Source organism: Dendrobates tinctorius, unplaced genomic scaffold (genome assembly GCF_039654945.1).
Source record: "Dendrobates tinctorius isolate UK_male_01 unplaced genomic scaffold, ASM3965494v1 ptg000011l, whole genome shotgun sequence".
NCBI classification, from domain to species: domain Eukaryota; kingdom Metazoa; phylum Chordata; class Amphibia; order Anura; family Dendrobatidae; genus Dendrobates; species Dendrobates tinctorius.
Genome location: NW_027361679.1, coordinates 104,876,132 through 104,900,860, shown reverse-complemented (window position 1 = coordinate 104,900,860; position 24,729 = coordinate 104,876,132). Strand labels below are relative to the sequence as shown.

At 46.0% G+C, this 24,729-nt stretch overlaps 1 protein-coding gene across 1 annotated transcript in view; it reads left to right on the top strand.

The window, feature by feature from the left end:
* Nucleotides 1-22,080, top strand: part of CACTIN (cactin, spliceosome C complex subunit) — a 52,204-nt gene extending 30,124 nt beyond the window's left edge. The window contains exons 7-10 of the mRNA XM_073545837.1: nt 11,264-11,456; nt 19,252-19,374; nt 20,861-21,144; nt 21,433-22,080. Of these exons, the coding sequence (XP_073401938.1) occupies nt 11,264-11,456; nt 19,252-19,374; nt 20,861-21,144; nt 21,433-21,923 (1,091 nt within the window). The 3' untranslated portion in view covers nt 21,924-22,080. The remainder of the gene's footprint in view (nt 1-11,263; nt 11,457-19,251; nt 19,375-20,860; nt 21,145-21,432) is intronic.
* Nucleotides 22,081-24,729: the final 2,649 nt, after the last annotated feature.

Genomic DNA, 24,729 nt, shown 5'->3' with positions numbered 1-24,729 from the left:
GTTTCACACCCGCCCTCTCCAACTGGCCCTCCTGTCTTCCTGGTACAAGACGACAGTCTCCCTAGATCGTCCAGTGCTTCTGCCTCTCAATGTGAGAGTCCCTCACTTTGTGGACGCTATCCGCATCTGTGCTGCGCGAGAGGTCATTTCTTCCTCTTCGATGGCAGATCATCACCACCGATGCCAGTCTTCATGGTTGGGGAGCGGTTTTCCTCCATCTCACAGCGCAGGGTTGCTGGGATGCTCTGGAAGCCCTCCTCCCAATCAATCTCTTGGAGATCAGGACAATCCTTCTTGCTCTCATCCGCTGAGAGTCGTCCCTCCTCGCAGGCAATCCGATCAGCATCCTGTCGGACAATGCCACAACCGTGGCTTACATAAACCACCAGGGCGGGACTCGCAGCAAGCAGATCATGGTAGAGGTAGCAAGGATTCTACGTTGGGCAGAAAGTCATGTTCCCGCCATATCAGCCATTCACATTCTAGGAGTGGACAATTGGGAAGCCGATTTCCTGAGTCGTCAGGGGCTCGCGTCAGGCAAGTGGTCTCTCAACCCCGCCGTCTTCAACCAAATTTGTCAGAGGTGGAGCTTTCCGGATGTCGACCTGATGGCGTCCCGAACAAACCACAAGGTTCCCCAGTACGTAGCCAGGTCCCGGGACCCGATAACCGTCAGTTGCGACGCACTGGTGATTCCGTGATCCCAGTTCCACATGCCTTATCTGTTTCCGCCTCTTCCCTTGATTCCAAGAGTCGTAAAAAAGATAAAGGCAGAGGGGGTTCCCGTTCTGTTAGTAGCTCCAGACTGGCCAAGGAGGGCCTGGTATGCGGAGCTAGTGAACATGCTCTCGGACGTCCCCTGGAGGTTTCCAGACCGTCCAGATCTTCTATCACAAGGGCCCCTCTTCCACCCGAATTCTCGGTCTCTGAATTTAATGGCATGTCCGTTGAGGCCGCGGTTCTGAGGGACGCAGGTTTTTCTCACAAGGTCATACAGGCCATGATTAAAGCAAGAAAACCCACCTCTATCACAGATGTTGGAAGGCCTTCTTCCGATGGTGCGAGGACAACAGTTTGTTTCTCATGACCTTTTCTCTTCCCACCATTCTTGGTTTTCTTCAAACGGGTCTCGATTCGGGCCTTTCAGTACCTTAAAGGGTCGGGTTTCCGCTCTGACTATTCTCTTCCAAAGGGATCTGGCTTTACTTTCCCAAGTGAAGACCTTTCTTCGGGGCGTCGCTCACATAGCGCCTCCTTACCATTCTCCGGTTGATCCATGGGATCTCAATCTTGTCCTGGGCGCCCTCCAGCGTGCGCCCTTTGAGCCAATTCAGGATATTTGATTTACCCTCCTCGTGGATGGTGGCTTTCCTGGTCGCAATCGCCTCTATCGAGTCTCCGAGTTGGCAGCATTGTCCTGCGTTCTCCTTTCCTGATTCTGCACGAGGACAAGGTGGTCCTCAGACCAGTTCCCTCTTTCCTGCCAAAGGTAGTTTCTGCCTTTCGCATCAACGAGGACATCGTTCTCCCTTCTCTGTGTCCCTCTCCGGTTCATCCCTTGGAGAGATCCCTCCACAAGTTGGAGTTGGTCAGGGCTATTCGTGTCTACCTTGCTAGGACTGCTTCCTTTTGTCAGTCTGATGCTCTGTTCGTCGTCTCTGAAGGTCGTCGAAAGGGGCTCCCAGCTTCTGAATCCACCATCGCTCGTTGGATTCGTTCAGCATTTCTGGAGGCATACTGCGTTCAAAACAAACAGCCTCCTCTGGGGGTGAGGGCTCACTCTACCCGGGCTATGGGAGCTTCCTGGGCCGTTCGGCACCAGACTTTAGCTTTGCAAGGCCGCTACCTGGTCGTACCCTCACATTTTTGTGAGGTTCTACAAGGTGAATACTCATGCCTCTGCTGATGCAGGCCTGGGTAGGGAGATACTGCAGGTGGCGGTTTCTCACCAGCCAACCTAAGTTCCTTTCTCTCTGCACTTTTCCCACCCTTGGGACTGCTTTTGGACGTCATGGTAACCTGTGTCCCCCAATGAAGCGAGAAAGAAAGATGGATTTTTGGTACTTGCCATTAAATCTCTTTCTTGGAGCCTTCATTGGGGGACACAGCACCCTCCCTTAATGTTGTACCGTGTTGGCCAATGTGTCGTTGTTTGGTTGGTACATAGGTTGAGTTGTTTATATTTGCTCCTACTACTGCTTTAGCACAAACTGAGTTGCCTTTTGCCTGTCGGTAGGGGTATGCTGCTAGGGAAGAGCTATCTTTTTCTTATTTGCATAGTGTCAGCCTCCTAGCAACAGCATCATACACCCATGATAACCTGGGTCCCCCAATGAAGGCTCCAAGAAAGATTTTATAAGTACCAAAAATCCTTCTTTTTCCTTTTAATTAAAACTTCCCTGTTGATATAAAGTGGAGGGGTCATTATCACTAATTTTAATGTCCTAGGGAAGAATAGGGAGATAATAAATCTATTCTTAGTGTCTCTCTGTAGTGTTATACACAAAACACAGCTCTGCTACATGTGCATATATAGACTCACAGCTCTGCTACATGCGCATATGTAGACACACGGCTCTGCTACATGCGCGCATATAGATGCACGGCACATGCATGGAGAGCCTTACAAACATGCTCTCCATGCATGTGCTGTGACTGTGACACAGCCGCGACACATGCAGCTGCGGCGCCGATCAGCCGGCGTGATCCAGGAAGCCCTGGGTTCCCTCTGCAGCTTATTCGATAAACGCTGTAACTTGCCAAATAAGAGGGATCCCAAACACATTCACTCAACTCTATTCGGCAGTCTGTGCAAATAGGTCGGAGCACGGACTGGCTGTGGGTTTCCCGACCCAAGCACGACGGCCACATAGAAATATGTCGGAAGCTGTGACTTTTGGCAGCAGCCAGAACTTAGCGATATACAGGCGTAACAAAACAGCCCCATACATTACTTGGTGACCTCAGACATATACTGCTCTTTATCTCCCATTGAAGTGATTTTTCTGCTGTTATTGGCAGCATCCACCAAAGCAATGTACCCAGTTGTTGTGATCCACCTGTCCATTGCTCAGTTCGGGCCATTGTCTGAGCAGTTTTCAGCTGCTTGGTGGCGGACCAAACCGATCTCGTATTGAGATGAGTCATTAGTTGCAAAGTCCTGGACAACCCGTTCTGCAATTTATGGAGTACATGTTTTCACTCTGCAACATTCGCTGTACACTATTTTTGGAAAATGCTAGTGAGGTCAAAATAGTCACTACATCTGTAGATAAATTCCTTGAGTTCTATTTGTGAAATGGACCACTTTTTGTGGATTAATGGTGTCTTGACAGGATGGTGCCCTCATACTACTCCAGGAAACCCTTTTTGGTGTTGGTTTTTTATTTGAGTCCTGCCATGTGCCCACATAATAGTGTGTGACCATATGTAGGGTATTGCTGTATTTGGGGAAAATGGAGTAACACATTTTTTTCTTCTCCTTGTTCTTACTAGCCTTGGTAAAGATGTAATTTTTCATTTTCACAATGCTCAGTGGTAAAGAAAACTGAAAACACTTTTTGAAATAAAAATGGTCATCACACCCCTATATGAAATTCATGAGGGGTTTAGTTTCCAAATGGGGTCACTTTGGGGAATTTCTAGCGCATTGCGGACTCTTCAAGTGGTGACCACGAACTATTACTGTCAAATGTGTGCTCCAAAAGCCAAATGGTTATTTTTACCTTTCGAGCAATGCCATGTGCACAAGCTGTAGTTTCTGACCACATGTTGGGTATTGCTTTTGGGGTCCATTTACTACTGTTCCTTCATAAGAAAATGGAACATTTAGTGCTAAATAACATTTTAGTGGAAAAAATTAATTTTTGGTTTCCACCACAAAGCATAAAATTCTGTGTGCACCTGTGGGTTTAAAATGCTCAACACGCCTATGGATGAATTTGAGTTGTGTAATTAGTTGTTTTCTGCTTCTCAGTCTCCTTGAAGTTTCTGAAAGTGGCACCCACAGACTATCCCAAGCAAATTTGCTCATCAGAAGCCAAATTGCATTTCCTCCTTTCTGAGCCCTGCTGCATGTCGAAATAATAACTTTCATACCAACAGCAAAGAGATAAGGATAAATAGGAATAAAACCTAACTTTGATAATTATTAAATAGGAATTATGCCTAATAAGACACATGACAAAAACAAATCCCATGTAACGAGCAAGAGGGTGAAAAAACATTTCCGTAAAAAAATGCCCAATGGGGCCTGTGCAATATAGTTATTGGGTCGATATCACCCTATGCAATCGCTGCAGGAAGACCATCCAATAGAAACAGGATGGTCTTCCTTCAGCAATCAAAGGCCTAATTCCTTTTAATAATTATCAATAAAAGTTAGTTTTTATTCCTATTTATCTATCCTTAGCTCTCTGCTGTTGGTATGATATTGAATAGAGAGCTACTACTTACTCCCTTCACAAAGAGGACATTGCTTGGCCCAACAATTACTTTGTCTTTCACCCATGACGGCACCACGGAGAGAGAGGGATCCGCCCTCAGGGACAGGAAACCTACAGATGAAAAAGGCGGTACCTCTCTCCCACATCAGTTGGTTTCCTGTCCCTACTGGGAACCTACAGCACGGACCTGCAGTCGACGCGGGATTCCGGGGACGATCCAGTCCGGTCATAGGCAGCGGGGCTCCCTGCCTCGGCTGGGTCGAGGCCTTAGACGGGCTTCCCCCGAAGCACCACCACCGGGGTCGGTGGGCCTTGAGGGTGAGTGCCTATCCCAAAGAAGAAGAAGAATAAAAAAAAGAGGGGGGGCTGCCTCCTGCAGTATAATGGCGGCGCTGGAGGCAGCCTGTGGAGGTGGCGGCGGTCACCGGGAGCCGCAAGTCAGACCAGACCACGGAGCGGCGGCCACCGGGAGCCGCGAGGCATGCAGGCATCTGCAGCTTGGAGCGGGGGCGGCGGCGGCCACCGAAAGCAGAGAGCGACAGGGCACGCCGAGAGGAAGGCGTAGAATACCGGTGACGGGATGCCCGCAGGACGCCGGTAGGGAGCGCGCGGGCACAGCTCCCTTGAAGAAGGGAATCGCGGGGCACCTCTGGTTAATCCCGCGGTGCGCATGCGCAGGCGGCCACTTCCGGCGGGGCGCAGGGATCCCTGGGAAGAGTGCGGCGGCTGCAAATTCAAAAACAAAAAATGAGAATGTTTAAAGCCCCACTGAAGGATAAAGAAACGATTACCATGAGTGGAAAACCGGAGAAGGAGACACGCTGGCGGTCCCCGAAGCAGGGACCACAGCAAACGCAGGAACAGCGCCAGCACTCACAGCGCCAGCGCGACTCTTCCCAGCAGCGCAGCAGCAGCGGTCATACGGGATCGCGGCGCAGCCAAAGCTCCACCATGGCGGCACAGCCAGAAGTGGATTCAGCAGTGGAGATAATCCCTACGCCCGAGACGGTATTGCTCGTTCCACAAGGAGGGTGAGTGATCTCCGTGAATGCCCGCTCGCTAATGTGCGATTGATTTTTTTTCTTTCAGGGGCGTAAATGCACGACCAAATCTAAACACATGGTATGTGCTATATGCACTGAGGAGTTATCCCCTACGTTGGAGAAAAAGCTCTGCGAGGCGTGCATAGAGCAGGCAATACAGGAGGAATCCCCGAGGTTTGCTTTTAGACCTCAAAACACTAATAAAAACTCAGGTCGAAGACACCCTTAAGGGCACCAGAACCTCAAAGAAAAAACGTAGGTCCAGACACAGATCCCCAGAGTCCAGCGTTAGTGAGTCAGGAAGTGAACTATCCGACTCAAGTGACTCATCATCCGCCCAGTCCTCTTCATCATCCTCAGAAGGGGGACGCAGCTGCTTTCCCATTGAAGAGACAGATGCCCTGGTAAAAGCTGTGAGGACACCCATGGGGCTGGTAGACGAACGCCCTAAGAAAACGGCCCAAGATAATGTTCGGAGGGCTAGAACAAAAAAAATGGAGGGCCTTCCCGATCAATGAGAAAATCCACTCCCTAATCAAACGAGAGTGGAAAAAGCCAGACAAAAAAGTGCTCCTAACACCAAAGAGGAAATACCCCTTTGATGACCCGGCCTGCTCCTTATGGAGCAAAGCACCTAAATTAGATGTAGCGGTCGCAAAAGCTTCTAAAAAATTTGCCCTGCCCTTCGAAGACATGGGTACCCTGAAGGACCCAATGGATAAAAAAGCAGAAACTTTTTTAAAAAATGCTTGGGAGGCGGCAGGAAGGGGGCTAAAGCTAGCCATAGCGGCCATGTGTACGGTCCGTGCCCTAATGGTCTGGCTGGACCACTTAGATTCACAAATAAAGGGGAAAGTCCCAAGAGAAACAATACAGAGATCAGTTTCGGTAATGAAGGGAGCAGCAGCTTTCTTGGCGGATGTGTCAGTAGACTCTACCAGGCTGGCAGCCAGGACAGCGGCCTTCTCGAATGCCGCAAGATGCGCCTTATGGCTGAAATGCTGGCCGGGAGATTTGCAAACAAAAACCAAATTGTGTGCAATCCCGTGCGAGGGGGAATTCTTATTTGGGCCAATGCTAGATGACATCTTGGATAAGGCAGGGGACAAGAAAAAATCCTTTCCCGGGTTCCCTAGCCAGTCATACAAAAGGCCATTTCGGAACAGAAGGTTTATGCGTTGGAAGCCCCCAAAAGGGAACAAAGAAGGATGGGAGGACAGAAGGAACAAAAATAAAGGCTTTATGTTTAACAAACCCCCCGACAATAAGAAGCCACAATGAAGTTACCCCCCCGGGTTGGGGGAAGATTATCCTACTTTCTCCAGGCCTGGGAAAAAATATCCGAGTTCATGGATACTAAACATAATAAAGGAAGGTCTGAGGCTAAAATTCATTACCCTCCCAAACAACTCTTTTGTGATAACGCCCCAAAGGACATCACACGAGCAGCTGGCCCTGCAACAAGAAATAACGAATCTAATAGAGAAAAACGTATTACAAGAAGTCCCCTACCAAGACAGGGGCAAAGGCTTCTACTCCCCTCTCTTCCTTCGCAGGAAGCCAGACGGATCGTACAGGGCGATCCTAAATCTAAAAAGGCTGAACAAGTTCCTAGAAATTCAGCACTTCAAAATGGAGACAATAAAATCTTGTATAAAAATGCTTCCCCCATCTTGCTTCATGGCTGTATTAGACTTGAGAGACACATATTGCCATGTGCCTATTCACAGGGACCACAGGAAATACCTCAGGGTGGCGGTGACAATCCAGGGGGAGATAAAACATTATCAGTTCAGAGACCTCCCCTTCGGGCTAGCTATTGCTCCAAGAGTATTTACAAAGGAAAGGTCAAAGGTAATGGCCCACATAAGAGAACAAAATATCCTGATAGTCCCATACCTGGACAATCTCTTGATAACAGGCGTCACTTTTCACCACTGCAAACAACAATTGGACATGGTCATGAGGTCTCTACTGAGTCTAGGATGGATGGTGAATTTGCCCAAGTCCAGACTCGTACCAAGTCAGGTGCAGGAGTACTTGGGGATAATACTGGACTCAATCGAACAGAAATGTTATCTTCCGCAGACGGAGGTTCAAAAAATGGCACAGATGGTGTCGCAAATGATAGCTTCCCCAACCACTACCCTGAGAAAAGCAATGTCTCTATTGGAGTCGATGACAGCCTGCATGCCAGCAGTTCAGTGGGCACAGAGCCATACTCAAGACCTACAGTGGGAAATATTAGGCGCAGACGTTTGCCTACATGGGAATTTAGACATGCAATTAGACATCTCACCAGAGACACTACATTCCTTAATATGGTGGACAGATCCAGCCAACCTAACCAAGGGGGTTCCTTGGGTGTTGCCTGCGACAAAGATCCTAACTTGGGGTGAGGTGCACATCTAGGCGACCAGGTGGCACAAGGGCCTTGGACCAAGGGAAGAGAGTCAGCTTCCTCAAGTAGGAAGGAATTGCTGGCAGTAAAACAAGCTCTAATTCATTTTCTAGATTCACTTCGCTCCTATCACACAACGGTCTTCTCAGACAACCAGGCAGTGGTAGCATACCTAAACCACCAGGGGGGCACCAGATCCCAGGCGCTGATGGAGGTAACAAAATCTATCTTCCACCTAGCAGAACACAATCTAGAAGCCCTGACAGCCCTTCACATAAAAGGTTCGGAAAATTGAACGGCAGACCTCTTAAGCAGGACACGTCTAAAGCAGGGGGAGTGGGAATTGAGCCAGTCAGTCTTCGACCAAATTGTGAAACTCTGGGGCCAGCCAGAAATAGACTTATTTGTGAACAGTCAGAACCGGAAGTTGGAAACCTTCTGCTCGATCGATCCTCGGGGGGGGGGGGGGGTTGGGGTACAGTAGCTCTAGACGCTTTCAAGATACCCTGGGATTATCATCTGTGCTGAGGAAAATACGGGGTGACAAGGCGCCGGTAGTGGTAATAGCGCCCTTCTGGCCACGGAGGATATGGTTCCCCTGGCTGAGAAGAATGTCCGTAACAGATCCCTGGGTACTGCCAGAAACTCCAGACCTGCTATCCCAGGGACCAGTGTATCACCCCCACATAAAAAACTTAATTAAATGACAGCTTGGCTTTTGAGTGGGTAACTCCTAAGCAACAGGGGCTTCTCGCCAAACTTGGTATCCACGCTACTACAAAGCAGAAAGCCAGTAACCACCAAAGCGTATGGCAAAGTGTGGAAAAAAATTCATGTCAGTGTCAGGCTCCGACCCAACGGGAGGAATCCCAATAGACAAAATTCTGGAATTCCTGCAGAGGGGGATGGAAAAGGGGTTAGCTACCAGCACCTTAAAACTACAGGTGGCGGCCTTGGGGGCTTTGCATAACCATGACCTAGCCAAAAATAGATGGGTTATGAGATTCATTAGAGCCTCAAGTAGATCCAGGCCGATCCCTCTACGCAACCCCCCCCCCCCCCCCCCCCGGATCTAAACCTAGTGCTAAACACACTAACCAAATCTCCCTTCGAACCCCTAGCAGAGGTTCCCTTGAAAATATTGTCCCTTAATATTGTCCCTTAAGACCTCCCTCCTCGTAGCCTTAACTTCTGCCTGCCGAATTAGTGATATGCAAGCTTTGTCTGCCCACTCACTCTTCACGCAAGTACTGGATGATAGGGTAATTCTTAGAACCGACCCAGCATATCTACCCAAGGTGACGTTACAGGTTTCATTGGACCCAAGAAATCTCCCTACCCTCCTTCTGTCCCAACCCCAAGAACAAAACAAGAGGTATTACACACTTTAGATGTAAAGAGGTGCCTGGTCCAATACTTGACAACCACAAGGGAGTTTAGGAAGGATAGGGCTCTGTTTGTCTGTTTTCAGGGTCCTAGGAAGGGTCAAAAAGCATTGAAAGCCACACTGGCGAGATGGATAAGAGAGGCCATCACCCTATCCTACTCCTCCTGCGGGGCGGACATTCCGGAGGTCGTAAGGGCCCATTCAACCAGGGCAGTGGCATCATCCTGGGCGGAGAAAGCCGGCGCTTCAATAGACCAGATATGTAGAGCTGCCACTTGGTCTTCCCCCTCTACATTTTTCAAACATTACCGTCTAGACTTGACCTCCTCTTCAGATCTCACCTTTGGGAAAAGGGTTCTGGAGGTGGTGTTCCCTCTCTAGATGTACAATCTTTGTAATTCTCTCCGTGGTGCCGTCATGGGAGAAAGAGAAAATCGTAGTTACTTACCGATAACGGTATTTCTCTGATACCATGACGGCACCCGTACATCCCCTCCCTTTCATTAGAGTGAGTTAGTTAGCTTTAGTACTTAGCCACACGGTGCCTCAATCAAGCTTAATTTGATTAATTTTTGGATTTTTTTATAACCATTTGAGTTGCAGCTAAAAGTTCTGTGTAATGCTCTGTAAACCAACTGATGTGGGAGAGAGGTACTGCCTTTTTCATCTGTAGGTTTCCTGTCCCTGAGGGCGGATCCCTCTCTCTCCGTGGTGCCGTCATGGGATCAGAGAAATACCGTTAAGGTAAGTAACTACGATTTTTGACCACATATGGGGTCTATTTTCCTAAGTGGAGTCAGTTGCGGGGAAGATCTGCTGTTTTGATGCTTTTGGGGCTCTATAAATGCGACATGCTGTCCACAATACGTTCCAGACAAAATTACGCTCCAAATGTCAAAATAGTACTACTTTTTTTCTGTGCTATGCCGTGTGCCCAAACAGTAGATTACAACCACATACCAGGATTTTGCTTGATCATAAGAAATTTCTGTACACATTACTAGGTGTATTTTCTCTCATTACAACTTCCATAGTTTCACTGCTCTTACAGTAAAGAATCGCCGTCCGTGATTATGATTGAACCATCTTTCCTCAATCCTCTTTTTGGGAAGCACCAACCACAGCCTCCCAAGATGCTATTCAGAGAGGTGACTGTTTTCCTTCACTGTACATTGCCCATTGAAGAAGGGCCCACAAGTTCTCAATAAGGTTTAGGTCAGGTGAGGAGGGGGCCATGTCATTATTCTTTCATCTTTAAGGCTAGTCAAGCAGTGGAGCATTGTCCGGTAGACAAATAAAAGTTTCCTTGAAAGATGCAAACTTTTCCTGTACCATTGCTTGAAGAAAGTGCGTACTAAAAACTGGCCGTAGTTTTGGGAGTTGATTTTGAGTCCATGTGCAACCTGAAAATGTCCAACTAACCCATATTTCATAATGCCAGCCCATAGCAGTACCACACGTCCACCTTGCTGGCATCTGAGTTGAAGTGGAGGTCTGTGCCATGGGAATATCTATCTGGTCCGTCAAGAAGTCATTCTCTTCTCATCAGTCCATGAAGCCTTTGAAAAGTCTATTTTCATTCCAGCTTTTGTACCTTGCTCGGTGGTCGTGTTTCAGCCTGCCTCATCTCGGCCATGTTTCTGAGGACCATGTACTTCTGGCCAAGGAGGGTGCAGCTCTGCAGTATGACAGCACTGAAGGATAATGGGTTCCTGGGTCACTTCACGTTTGATTCCTCTCAAATCTTGGACGGTTAATGTGCATTTTTTTTTATTTTCTCAACACATTTTTGTGACTCTGACTGTGCAACAAAATGGTTGAAGGTTTTGTGATAACGCCCCAATATCATAGCAATTTCTAGGAAAACATGCTCTCTGCACACCTTGGTAAAGAGGGTTGTATGCTTAGTCCTCGTTAGAAAAGAAGAAAGACAAATCAAGATGAAATCAAAATAATTGGTTTAAAACTTTTTTTTCTTTTTTTTTAGGAGAGAGACGTGAGGGGGTAAATGCCTCCGTCAGCACTGATGTGCAAGCTGTATTTAAAGGAAAGACCTACAGCCAGCTACAGGTCATATCTCAAGGGATTGAGAGCAAGATAAAAGCAGGTGGGCCAAATCTCGACATCGGTTACTGGGAGAGCCTGCTTCAGCAGCTTCGTGCTTACATGGCCAGAGCTAGGTAACTAAAGATTGTCTGTATCTTGCATTTTTCATACATTCCTGAGAACGATCATAAGCAAAACTAAGCTGGTCAGCTTTTATCCATTACACTCTGCTTGACCTCTTCCTGCAATTGGATGTGACTATGTCCAGATTGCAGGTGATTTCCTACTGTTGGGTGTACAGTTGTGCTTGTGCCATCCACAGCAGGTGCCATGCTGTTCTACACATCCAGGCGTCTGCTACATGTGCAAAGACCACACAAAGCTCTGATCCCATTACTTAACCCCTTTCTGACATTAGACGTACTATTCCATCCACGGTGCCTGGGCCCATATGACCGGGGACGGGATAGTACGTCATCGCGATCGGCGGCGCCCCCGGGGTGGAGCGCCGCTAATCGCGGCCGGATGTCAGCTGATTATCACAGCTAACACCTGGTACTATGTGTCAGGGGCTGTCACGGACCGCCCCCGGCACATTAACCCATGGCACACTGCGATCATGGCATAGGAGAGCAGCGCACAGGGAGGGGGCTCCCTGCGTGCTTCCCTGCGACCCTCAGAGCGGCGCGATGTGCTGCTTCGCTCCGAGGGTCTCTTCTCTGCAGGCCCCGGATCCAATATGGCCGCGGGGGCCTGCAAGGAGTGCTGTGCAAACTGTCAGATCAGCAATCTGACACCTTATAGTGCTGTCCCCACCTGGAACAATATAATAAAGTGTGTAAAAAAAAAATAAAAAAAAATTAAAAATAATTTATAAAAAACCCAATAAATTCTTTATGTAAGTAAAAAAAAAACCCATAAAAATGCACATACTTAGTATCGCCGCGTCCTTAACGACCCACCCTATAAAACTGTCCCACTAGTTAACCCCTTTAGTGAACCCCTTCAAAAAAAAAAGCAAAAAACAATGCTTTATCAACATACCGCCGAACAAAAAGTGCAATAACGCACGATCAAAAAGACTAATATGAATAAACATGGTACCGCTGAAAACATCTTGTCCCGCAAAAAACAAGCCACCAAACAGCGTCATCAGCGAAAAATAAAAGTTATAGCTCGCAGAATAAAGCGATGCAAAAATAACTTTATATAGAATTGTTTTTATTGTATAAAAGCGCCAAAACATAAATAAAAGCTATAAATGAGGCATTGCTGTAATTGTACCGACCCGAAAGATAAAACCGCTCTAACAATTGTACCACATTTGGAACGGTGTAAACGCCCCCCCCCCCCAAAGGAATTCATGAAATGCTGGTTTTTGTTCATTCTGCGTCCCAAAAATCGGAATAAAAAGCGATCAAAAAATGTCACGTGCCCGAAAATGGTACCAATAAAAACGTCAACTCGTCCCACAAAAAATAAGGCCTCACATGACTCTGTGGGTCAAAATATGGAAAAATTATAGCTTTCAAAATGTGTTGATCAAAACTTTTTTTTCTTTTACAGTGAAAAGCATCTTTTTGCCTGCGACCGCTGCCAAACATAAAAGCCCGCTATAAATACGGTAGTAAATCAACCCCCCTTTATACCCCCTAAGTTAGGGAAATATAATAAAATTAAAAAAAATGTATTTATTTCCATTTTCCCATTAGGCTTAGGGCTAGGGTAAGGCTGTGTGCACACTATGTGGATTCTGCTGCAGATTTTTCCGCGCAGATTTTGCTAAATCCGCAAGTCAAATGACCTGCGTTTTACCTGCAGACTTAGTGCGGATTAGCCTGCGGTTTTCCCCTGCGTTTTGACACCTGGTAATGGAGCAGGTGTCAAACCGCTGTGGATTTTGCACAAAGAAGTGACATGCTGCGGATTTAAAACCGCAGCATGTGCACTGCGTTTTTCATTTGCCATTGAATATAAAGATACTGTACAACGCAGCAGAAACTGCTGCGGATCCGCAGGGCCAAATCCGCTGCGGATCCGCAGCTGAATTCGCAACGTGTGCACGCATCTTTAGGGTTACGGCTGAGATTAGGGTTAAGGGTGTGTTGCGGTTAGGGTTTGAGTTAGAATTGTGGCGTTTCCACTGTTTGGGCACATCAGGGGCTCTCCAAACGCAATATGGCGTCTGATCTCAATTCCAGCCAATTCTGCGCTCAAAAAGTCAAACGGTGCTCCTTCCCTTCCAAGCTCTGCTATGCGCCCAAACAGTGGTTTACCCCCACATATGGGGTATCGGCCTACTCAGGACAAATTGCACTAACTTTTGGGGTCCTGTTACCCTTGGGAAAATAAAAATTGGGGGTGAAAAGATCATTTTTGCGGAAAAAATATGATTTTTTAATTGTACGGCTGTACGTTATAAACTTCTGTGAAGCCCTTGAGGGTTCAAAGTTCTCACCACATAGCTAGATAAGTTCCTTAAGGGGGTCTAGTTTCCAAAATGGGGTTGTCGGGGGTTTCCACTGTTTAGGCACCTCAGGGGCTCTCCAAACGTGACATGGCGTCCAATCTGAATTCCAGCCAATTTTGCATTGAAAACGTCAAACGGTAAATATGTTCTGACTCCCCCGCCGACCCCGTTGCGTATATGACTCGCGTATAAGCCAAGGGGGGGGACTTTCAGCCTCAAAAAATGGGCTGAAAACCTCGGCTTATACGCAAGTATATACGATACTTTTCTTGAGGGGATCTAATTTCCAAAATGAGGTCACTTGTGGGGGGTTTTCAGTGCTTAGGCACATCAGGGGCTCTCCAAACTCGACATGGCGTCCACTAATGATTTCAGCCAATTTGATCTCCAGAAGTCAAATGGCGCTTCTTCCCTTCCAAGCTCTGCCATGCTCCCAAACAGTAGTTTTCCCCAACATATGGGGTATCGTCGTGCTCAGGAGAAATTGCACAACAAATTTTGGGGTCCATTTTGTCCTGTTACCCTTGTGAAAACAAAAAAAATTGGTCTGAATTAACTTTTTTCTCATTTTACATGTTCATATTTTCCTTTCACATGACTTCAGTTCTTTTGAATCACTGAAGAGTTAATAAATGTCTTGAATGTGGTTTTGAGCACCTTGAGGGGTGCAGCTTTTAGAATGGTGTCACTTTTATGTATTTTCTGTCATATAGGCCCCTCAGTCACTTCAAATGAGATGAAGTCCCTAAAAAATGATTTTGTAAATTTTGTTGGAAAAATGAGAAGTCGACTTTTAACTTCCTAACAAAAAAGGATGTGTAACAAATTATGCTGATGTAAAGTAGACATGTTTATTAACTATTTTGTGTGATGTAGCACTCTGGTTAAAGTTTGAAAATTGCAACATTTTTAAAATTTCCCCCCAAGTTTCCGATATTTTTTTTTTTTTTTTCCCCCATCTCTCACAAAAACACAAGTAGTATAGAGCAAATTTTACCACTATCATGAAGTACAATATGTCACAAAAATTCTCAGAATCGGTGGGATCCATGGAAGTGTTCTGGAGTTATGACCTCAAAAGGTGACAGTGGTCAGAATTGAAAAAATTGGGCCAGTTAGGAAGGTGAAAACAGACACCCCTTAATAGTATTCTGAAGCTGCCCGGCGCTGACACTTAGACCCCCCCTGCCAGGAGGAAATAAACTTTATTGCTCCCACTAGCTTTCAGGTTTCGGTCATGGGGGCGACGCCAACACAGGTTCAGTCACTGCTCTGTGTATAGAGAGCGTCAGCTGTAACCGCACCCCTGGCCCTAATACAGAGCCAGTGTCAGTCAGGGGCATGGTTACAGCACCAGCGCCGCTCCAGTGGCTGAAACATGAATGCTGCCGGGAGGAATAAATTACTTAGATCGATGTATGATTTTTGGAGGTGCTGTCCATTCTCTTTTTCAGCATATTGCGTGATCTGTCCTTTTTTTTTTCTTTGGCTATGCACTCCTCCCATTTGGCACAGTTGATTTTATTTAGCAGGAGACTGCAAAGGGGTCTAGCCCATTTCTGCTCTCACTGGAGAGCTTGAGGAAGGTGAGTTTCAATGCTCCTTTCATTTGGTGTTGGTGCTGTGTGGTGGCCATTGTTGCTGTGGTTTTGTGCTGGTGGGGCGGCGCGGTCTGTAGTCATGGGCTCATTCAGCCCTGGCTCACATCGCAAACCCGATTTCTCCAGCGATGCTCTAGGTGTGCTGAACGCTTATGGAGGAAAACACGCACCCCAGAAGACTTCATACACTTCAAATTTATATTAAGGACATATAACTCTGACCTTCACCTCGCCAAACAGACCTACTTCACCACCCTAATCTCCTCACTATCCAACAACCCCAAGAAACTTTTTGACACCTTTCACTCCCTCCTCAGGCCACTTTATAGAGAAAATAGACAATATCCGTCAGGAAATCCGCTCCCAATCACCAAGTTCAGTGACTCCCATCCCTCCCTGCATTTCCCCTGGCTCACTCTCCACATTTGCTCCCATCACAGAAGAAGAAGTCTCCAGGCTCCTCTCCTCTTCTCGTCCGACTACATGCACAACCGACCCCATTCCCTCACATCTCCTCCAGTCTCTCTCCCCAGTCGTCACAACTCACCTAACTACAATCTTTAATCTCTCCCTCTCCTCTGGCATTTTCCCCTCCTCCTTCAAACACTCTATCATTACTCCATTACTAAAGAAACCCACCCTCGACCCATCCTGCACAAACAACTACAGACCAGTCTCCAATCTCCCCTTCATCTCTAAACTCTTGGAGCGCCTGATATACTCACGCCTTACCCGTTACCTCTCCACTCACTCCCTCCTAGACCCTTCACAGTCCGGTTTCCGCCCCCTACATTCGACAGAAACTGCACTCATCAAAGTGACCAATGACCACCTGACAGCAAAACGTAATGGTGACCATTCTCTGCTCATTCTTCTCGACCTTTCTGCAGCTTTCGACACTGTTGACCATCCTCTCCTACTCTCTAGGCTCCAGTCACTAGGCATTAAGGACACTGCTCTTTCCTGGTTCTCCTCCTATCTTTTCGACCGCTCCTTCAGTGTTCTGTTTTCTGGCTCCACTTCATCTCCTCTTCCTCTCACTGTTGGGGTACCTCAGGGCTCAGTCCTTGGCCCCCTTCTCTTCTCTCTCTATACGGCCCCAATTGGACAGACCATCAGCAGATTTGGCTTTCAGTACCATCTTTATGCTGATGACACACAACTGTACACATCATCCCCTGACCTTACCTCCGCTGTACTACAGAACGCCACTAACTGTCTGGCTGCAGTCTCCAACATCATGTCTGCTCTCTATCTGAAACTCAACCTCTCCAAAACTGAACTTCTTCTGCTCCCACCATCTACTAACCTCCCTAAATCTGACATTTCCCTCTCTGTGGGTGGCACCATAATAACACCCCGACAGCAGGCGCGCTGTCTGGGTGTTATGTTCGACTCCGATCTCTCCTTCACCTCCCATATACAATCTCTTGCCCGCTCATGCCGCTTACACTTAAAGAACATCTAGAATCCGCCTAAATCTCACCATGGAAACAACAAAAACTCTCACTGTCGCCCTGATCCACTCCCGCCTGGACTACTGTAATGCTCTATTAATTGGCCTCCCTCTCACTCGACTCTCCCCTCTCCAGTCTATCCTTAATGCAGCAGCCAGGGTGGTCCATCTGGCTAATCGTTACTCAGACGCGTCCGCTCTTCGCCAGTCGTTACACTGGCTGCCAATTCATTACAGGGTACAATTCAAAGTACTTGTTCTCACCCACAAAGCTCTCCACAGTGCGGCACCCCCTTACATCTCCTCCCTCATTTCTGTCTATCGGCCTAACCGACCGCTGCGCTCTGCAAATGACTTTCGACTAACCTCTGCCCTAATCCGTACCTCCCACTCCCGACTCCAAGACTTCTCCCGTGCTGCGCCAATCCTCTGGAATGCTCTACCCCAAGATATTAGGACCATCCACAATTTGCATAGTTTTAGGCGCTCGCTCAAAACACATTTGTTCAGAGCGGCCTATCACATTCAGTAATCAAAGTCATGTTATGTTTGTGTGTGTGTAGCCCATTCACTATCTCCATCTAACCCCCACCCCCTGAAGATGACTGGACCATCATTGTAAATACATCATTGTAAATACAAACCTGTGCTTTGTATCTCCCCCACCTCATTGTAGATTGTAAGCTCCACGAGCAGGGTCGTCTTATTTCGCTTTAATTATTGTATTGTTAACGTTGTTACTTATGACTGTTGTGTTTGAAACTGTTCAACTGTAAAGCGCTGCGGAATATGTTGGCGCTATATAAATAAAGATTATTATTATTATTATTATTATGGGGACTCAGTCTTGCAGCATAGGAGCTGTGAGGCAACAGGCCATCTGCCCTGCCCATGCATTGCCGCGGCGGTCGGTGCACGGCTCTGCTCCGTTCTGTTAGGTTGACAGGGACCCACTACGAGGTTTGCCGTGGCAGTGGACAGTGGGCTTCATACAGTCTGATCAGAATGTTAAACTAAGAACCTCATGTTCAGTTAGATATATTTTTGCCTAGTGTTTTCAGTTAGATATATTTTTGCCTAGCGACATTATATCAATGACTTTTGGACGTGCTGTCCATTCTCTATTTCAACAGAAAGTTAATTTACTCCTGGCAGCGGGGTGTAAGTGCCAGTCCCGAGCAGGTTAACAGTTCTATTAACCACCAGATTAAACCAATATCTGCAGGTTAATAGCATATTTTTCATGTGACATGTTCTCTTTATCATTTTATCCAGCACAACAAATAACATAAAATTTAAAATTCAAAAAATGTGGCAGAGTTGTTCTTTGCCTATTCTTTCCCATAAAGTTATATAGTACAAAATGTTGGCACTGGCATGAACATCTTATTCCCCAAAAAGCAAGCCCACATAGGACTATACAAAAAGACAGTAATCTGAAAGCACAACTTTAATAATAAGGCTGAGAACATAATAAAATATAGCTCACCCAAATATTCTTAAGCAGAAAATGAGAGGTGGAATACTCCCAAAAACCGGGACAAGACTGAGGAACTGGAGTCGAAAACAATCCACCAAAAGTTATATACAAAACAAATCAAAATTTTTATTCTTCCACATAGGATATACACACCAAATTGCAAAAATATGCGTCCAGGCATAAATCACTGTAATCTAGGCCCAAAGATTGAAGCAGCAATGAATAAAGTGCATAATGTTCATCAAAAGATGAGCCTAACATCAAGATATCCTGTCCACTTACCCATGATCGGTCACAACAATTGTCGTCCTCCCCACAGCCCCTGGAAGTGTGAGGAAAAACAATGGTCTAGTAAAAAAGCCAAAACTGGCTGTGACGCCAAGGGATGAAACATCCCATTGTTGTATGCTTCCAGTGCATTGTTTAGAAGGGTACCGTTCACTTGCCCCTCACCTACTGTAGACTACAAAATGTTAGTACAAGCCCTGACACCAGCAGACTAACACCTTTCCTCTTCTGCTGCCTTCCTTTGTCCCTTTAGTCAGAGGATCCAATTTAGAACCCTTAACCTTTTATACCTTTTTCTAGTTTACAGATGGCACCCTACATGCCACGTTGGGTGGGGTTGAAGTTGCCATTGTTAGAGTACTGTGATGATCTTACACAGACAAAACTTTTCTCAAGGTTGCTCCATCTTTTAGAGCCAAACTCCCGTAGTAGTGTACCTCCATGCCACAATCGCTATTCCAGCATGACCCCCACCCAGGTAACGCCTGCTCTGACCTTTCCTTGTTCCTTATAGATCGTAAGCTCGTAAGGGTTGGGTTCCTCTCCAGTGTTTCTCTTGACCAGTTTCCGTTTGTCTGTCCTACAGTTTTTTTTGTGCTTACTACAGTGCGATACATGTTTGTTTACCTCACAGGCTTAGAGAACGTCACCAGGATGTTTTACGTCAAAAGCTGTTCAAGCTTAAGCAAGAGCAAGGGGTAGAGAGTGAACCTCTGTTTCCGATCATAAAACAGGAACCAGTTTCCCCTGATGAAAGGTAAAGCCATAAAGTAGTTTTGCTATTTAGTTAAAGGGGTGATTCAGGTTTTTGATAAATCCTCAATTGTTAAAGGGAATCTGTCACCCTTTTTTTGGACTATGAGCTGCCGACACCGACATCAGGGGCTTATCTACAGCATTCTGTAATGCTGTAGATAAGCCCCCGATGTAACCTGAAAGATCAGAATAAAGAGATTATACTCACCCTGGCGTCCGGTCCGATGGGTGTCGCGGTCCGGTCCAGCACCTCCGATCTTCATACAATGCCATCCTCTTCTTTCCTTCCTGTCGTGGCTCCGGGGCAGAGCAGAGTCCTACAGTGCGCAGGTGCCGGGAGAGGTCCGGCGCCTGCGCACTGCAGTATTCTGCTCTGCACTGGAGCTACGACAGGAAGGAAAGAAGAGGACAGCATCGTATGAAGATGGGAGACGCCGGACCGCAACACCCATCGGACCAAGAACGGATCGCCCCTCGGTGAGTATAATCTAACTTTTTTTTCTTCTCTTTCAGGTTACATGCGGGGCTTATCTACAGCATTACAGAATGCTGTAGATAAGCCCCTGATGTCGGTGCCAACAGCTCATAGTCCAAAAAAAGGGTGACAGATTCCCCTTAATTGTCCTACACTGATGACAAGCTGACCACAAAGCAACGATGGAGGTCCAGTATGTGACCACTGAGGCGAATAATTGGTTGCAGGAGTCACATACTTGTCATTAGTATGTCATCCCTGTGGGATCGGCAGGGCACGATGGATCTCCTAGGTAACAGGTGTTTTGTTGTTTTATCACATCTACTGAGGTCATTTTTTTTTTTTAATTAATATTGGACAGCCCTTTTTAAATATTTGCTACAAAATATTTCTGATAGTGGTCAAGTGGTACAAGCATGTAACTATCTGAAAAGGTTGAATGTGAGAACTTGTTTAGGACAACTTTAGCATCTTCTTAGGGTTCTTTTACATTGACCGTGTTTTTGCGGTCCCAATAGATTTCGATGGGTTCGCAAAATCGACCCGCAAAAATTCCACGGTGCACCGTATGGCCGTGAGGGCTGTATTTGCGGCCGTGAAAAAAGATCGAGCCTGCTCGATCTTTTTTAACGACTTGCAGACATGGCCCCAATTGAAAATCGATGGGGCCGCAAAAACAAATGGAAGTTTGTTTTTGCGGTGCACCGTCACTTCGTTTTGCGGAACGTCGTTTTTTTTTTTTTCCAATACTTCTTCCATAGTATGGGAAATCTGAAAAACGGCGATCCACAAGTTTTTTGTGGTCCGTTATTGTGGCAGACCGAGAAAATTGCAGCAAAACGGGCCGCAAAAAAAACAGATGTAAAAGAAGCCTTAATGATAGAAATATGAAGGTACTGCCAGATGCGAGACTTGTTTGGCTTAATCTATTTTTTTACTTTATCACATCTCAATAGTCTCACTAATTTGTACAATTTCTTGTTCTCCTATTTATTAAATTAAATGCATATAGGCAAATTAGGGAGGATCCTTTGCCAGAGCAACCTGGCTCATCCACTGCAACTGCAGCGCCTGAGGAATCTAAAGAGGCAGCAGATGAAGAAGGAAAAGATGAAGGTGGAGAGTCTGTCCTCATGGAAGAAGACCTAATACAACAGAGTCTGAATGATTACGATGCCGGTAGATACAGTCCCAAGCTGCTGACCAACCAGGAGTTGCCCTTTGATGCACATGTAGTTGACTTTGAGGAAGACCAACAGAGATTGGTGTTGTGTAGACAGCAAATGCAGGTGACAGGTAAGGTAGAGTTGGACGTGTAGGACATCAGTAATGTTGTATTTAGTATTAAACTTCAAGAGAAGCCCTGGAGATTCATCAAGTAATGTGCTGAGAACACTCATCTCAGAAGTGTGGCATACTTTTTTGAGATGGGAATGGGTTGTAGAACATCATCCTTTTGGCAATATGAAGCAGAAGTACAAATACATCAGATAACGTTAGATGTATGCTATTTATGTGTATGATACTTGTATACTACTGGCATGTCAGTGCGCCACTAATTTGGAATACCATTACTGTTCCCAGGAGATGCCAGTGAGAGCCCTGAGGACATCTTTATCCGGAAGGCAAAAGAAGGCATGGATGGGGATGAAGCTCAATTTAGTGTGGAAATTCCAGTCACAAGCAAAGCTTATCTGTGGGCAGACAAATACAGGCCTCGAAAACCTCGCTTTTTTAACCGTGTGCATACGGGCTTTGAATGGAATAAGTATAACCAGACTCACTATGACTTTGACAATCCTCCTCCAAAGATTGTGCAGGGCTATAAGTTTAATATTTTTTACCCTGACCTTATTGACAAACGATCAACTCCTGAGTACTTTCTTGAGGCTTGCCAAGACAATAAGGACTTTGCAATTCTTCGATTTCATGCAGGACCACCATATGAGGATATTGCTTTCAAAATTGTGAACAGAGAGTGGGAATATTCTCACCGACATGGTTTTCGCTGCCAATTTTCTAATGGTATCTTCCAGTTGTGGTTCCACTTTAAGAGGTATCGTTACCGAAGATGACAGATAACAAGATTTATTTTCCTACTTGTAAATGTTGATTGTATAATGGACAGTTAATGTAAAAAATTAGGACATCTGCTCTTGTCCATGCAGCCATGTCTGCTTTTATATTATTATTTAGTTTTGCAAATAAACAAAACATACTTGTAGAAATTGAGTGGATCTGCTGGTCACTAAATGGTCCTAATCAGATCGGTGTTCCTGTTGTATTTTATTGCTGGTGTCCTTTCCTTAACTGACACAAATGTCGTATACTATAGACCAGGGGTTCCCTACCCATGACTCGCGGGCCACACTACTTCCAGCCTGTGCATACGTACAAACATGGCTGCATCAAAGGAAGAGACATCGGGGCCTCCATCAGTTCTAACTGTCCTGCAGGATCTCACTGAGGCGGAGGCGTTTTGCCTTCCAGAGCAGCAGGTGAAGAACGGTGAGAATTCTAACTGCTGCCTGTCAGGTGAATGAGAGCATTAACGACAGGAGGCAGCACAGTGAGGTTACAAGCAGTGATTGTTATCCAATGCTCCGGGCTGTTTTGTCGGTGTTTGATCAGGTGTCTCATCCACACACCGCACCGACCCATGAGCAAGGAGCTCCGGGATCACAGGCACTTAACTACTGCCTCCTGTCATCACTGCTGTGATTAATCCAGACTGGACTGGCGTCTGAGCCTAGCTTCACTTCACTGGAACATGTATATTAAAATATGTGCTGTACTATATAAATGCCCATTTATAATACTTAAAGATATACCAGGGGTAGTACCATGATTCTCTTCAGGTTATGCTGGTTTGAAAACTAGACTGGGACTACATTACGACTTTGACCATGACAGAAAATGTTGTGTAGCCCCGGACTATTTGCTGTTGCTATTCATACTATTCATACAAGTGATTGGGTTTGTATTGTGACACCTAGAAGTACTTCATAATGATGTTGCCGCTCCCCAGTGAACTGTTGAGTGCAGCAGCACCAGTTAGCCAAGAAAACTTCGAGCCTGTGCCATGTATGTCCCTGGGACGCCTGTCTCCTGTTCCCAACTTCCTGGTGACCTCTCCTGCCCGGCTCCATCAGTCACCTCAGAAGGGACACCCACCCACCCTGTCTGTATATGATCGTTATCAGTCCTTGGAGTGTTATTGCTGCATTACCTGTGGCATTATATAGGACTGTTACATCATCTGTGCAGTGTTATATTTTTCTTTGGTGAGTTTTGGGGGAAGTGGCCTCAAAACATGTTCGGGGATCTTTTCTGACCTAAGCAAGGCCCATTATGCTGGGTATGGAAGGCACAAGCTACATAAACTTAAAGGGAATGTGTCACCCCCTGGGACATGTATAACCTATTACTATGGGCATACAGATGATAGACATGTTACACTAGTGCTACATATATGCCCTTATTAACAGGTTATACATGTCCCAGGGCTGACAGATTACCTTTACCTGAAAAAAATGAACTGGAGTAAAAGTGGGTATGCGTGCAAAATATTAGAGCATGTTCACACTGGCCATTAAACAGGCAAAACCTAAGATAGAAACAAGATAAACCTATACCCTGCTGTAAGTAAATAAGTAAAAGCAATAGTGCATATAAATAACATTGGAAATATAGTAAAAAAACAAAACAAACATTTTTGATCAAAAAAGCGTAAAAGCCATCTCACCACCAACAAGGCTTACCCAAATCGGGATAGTCCTAACCTCTAGTATTAACCCCTTCCCCACCCGTGACAGTGTATGTGTCATGAAAACTTGTGCCAATACGACCTGTGACGCAGCATATGCATCATGGTGGGTTTGCGTTTCTGCGGGTCGGGTGACCAGGGTAAATGAAAGGTCACCCGACCCGCAGGTACAGGAGGACTTGTACTTCACCCCAGGGAGGGTGACTTTGCCCCCCCCCCCCCCGTGGCTACCATCGCTCTGATTGGCTGTTGAAAAAGTGAAACAGCCAATCAGAGCGATTATAATATTTCACCAATGAAACTTGGTGAAAGATTACAATCCAGCCATGGATTGTATCTATAGATATATCATAGATATGTGGATATATCCATAGATGTATCCATTGATATACAGTGCCTTGCGAACGTATTCGGCCCCCTGGAACTTTTCAACCTTTTCCCACATATCATGCTTCAAACATAAAGATACCAAATGTAAATTTTTGGTGAAGAATCAACAACAAGTGGAACACAATTGTGAAGTTGAATGAAATTTATTGGTCATTTTAAATTTTTGTGGAAAGTAAAAAACTGAAAGTGGGCGTTCCATATTATTCAGCCCCTTTAACGTAATACTTTGTTGCGACTCCTTTTGCTGCGATTACAGCTGCAAGTCGCTTGGGTTATGTCTCTATCGGTTTTGTACATCGAGAGACTGAAATTCTTGCCCATTCTTCCGTGGCAAACAGCTCGAGCTCAGTGAGGTTTGATGGAGATCGTTTGTGAACAGCAGTTTTCAGCTCTTTCCACAGATTCTCGATTGGATTCAGGTCTGGACTTTGACTTGGCCATTCTAACACCTGGAAACGTTAATTTGTGAACCATTCCATTGTAGATTTTGGTTTATGTTTGCAATCATTGTCTTGTTGGAAGACAAATCTCCGTCCCAGTCTCAGGTCTTTTGCAGACTCCATCAGGTTTTCTTCAAGAATGGTCCTGTATTTGGCTCCATCCATCTTCCCTGTCCCTGCTGAAAAAAAGCAAGCCCAAACCATGATGCTGCCACCACCATGTTTGACAGTGGGGATGGTGTGTTCAGGGTGATGAGCTCTGTTGCCTTTACGTCAAACATATGG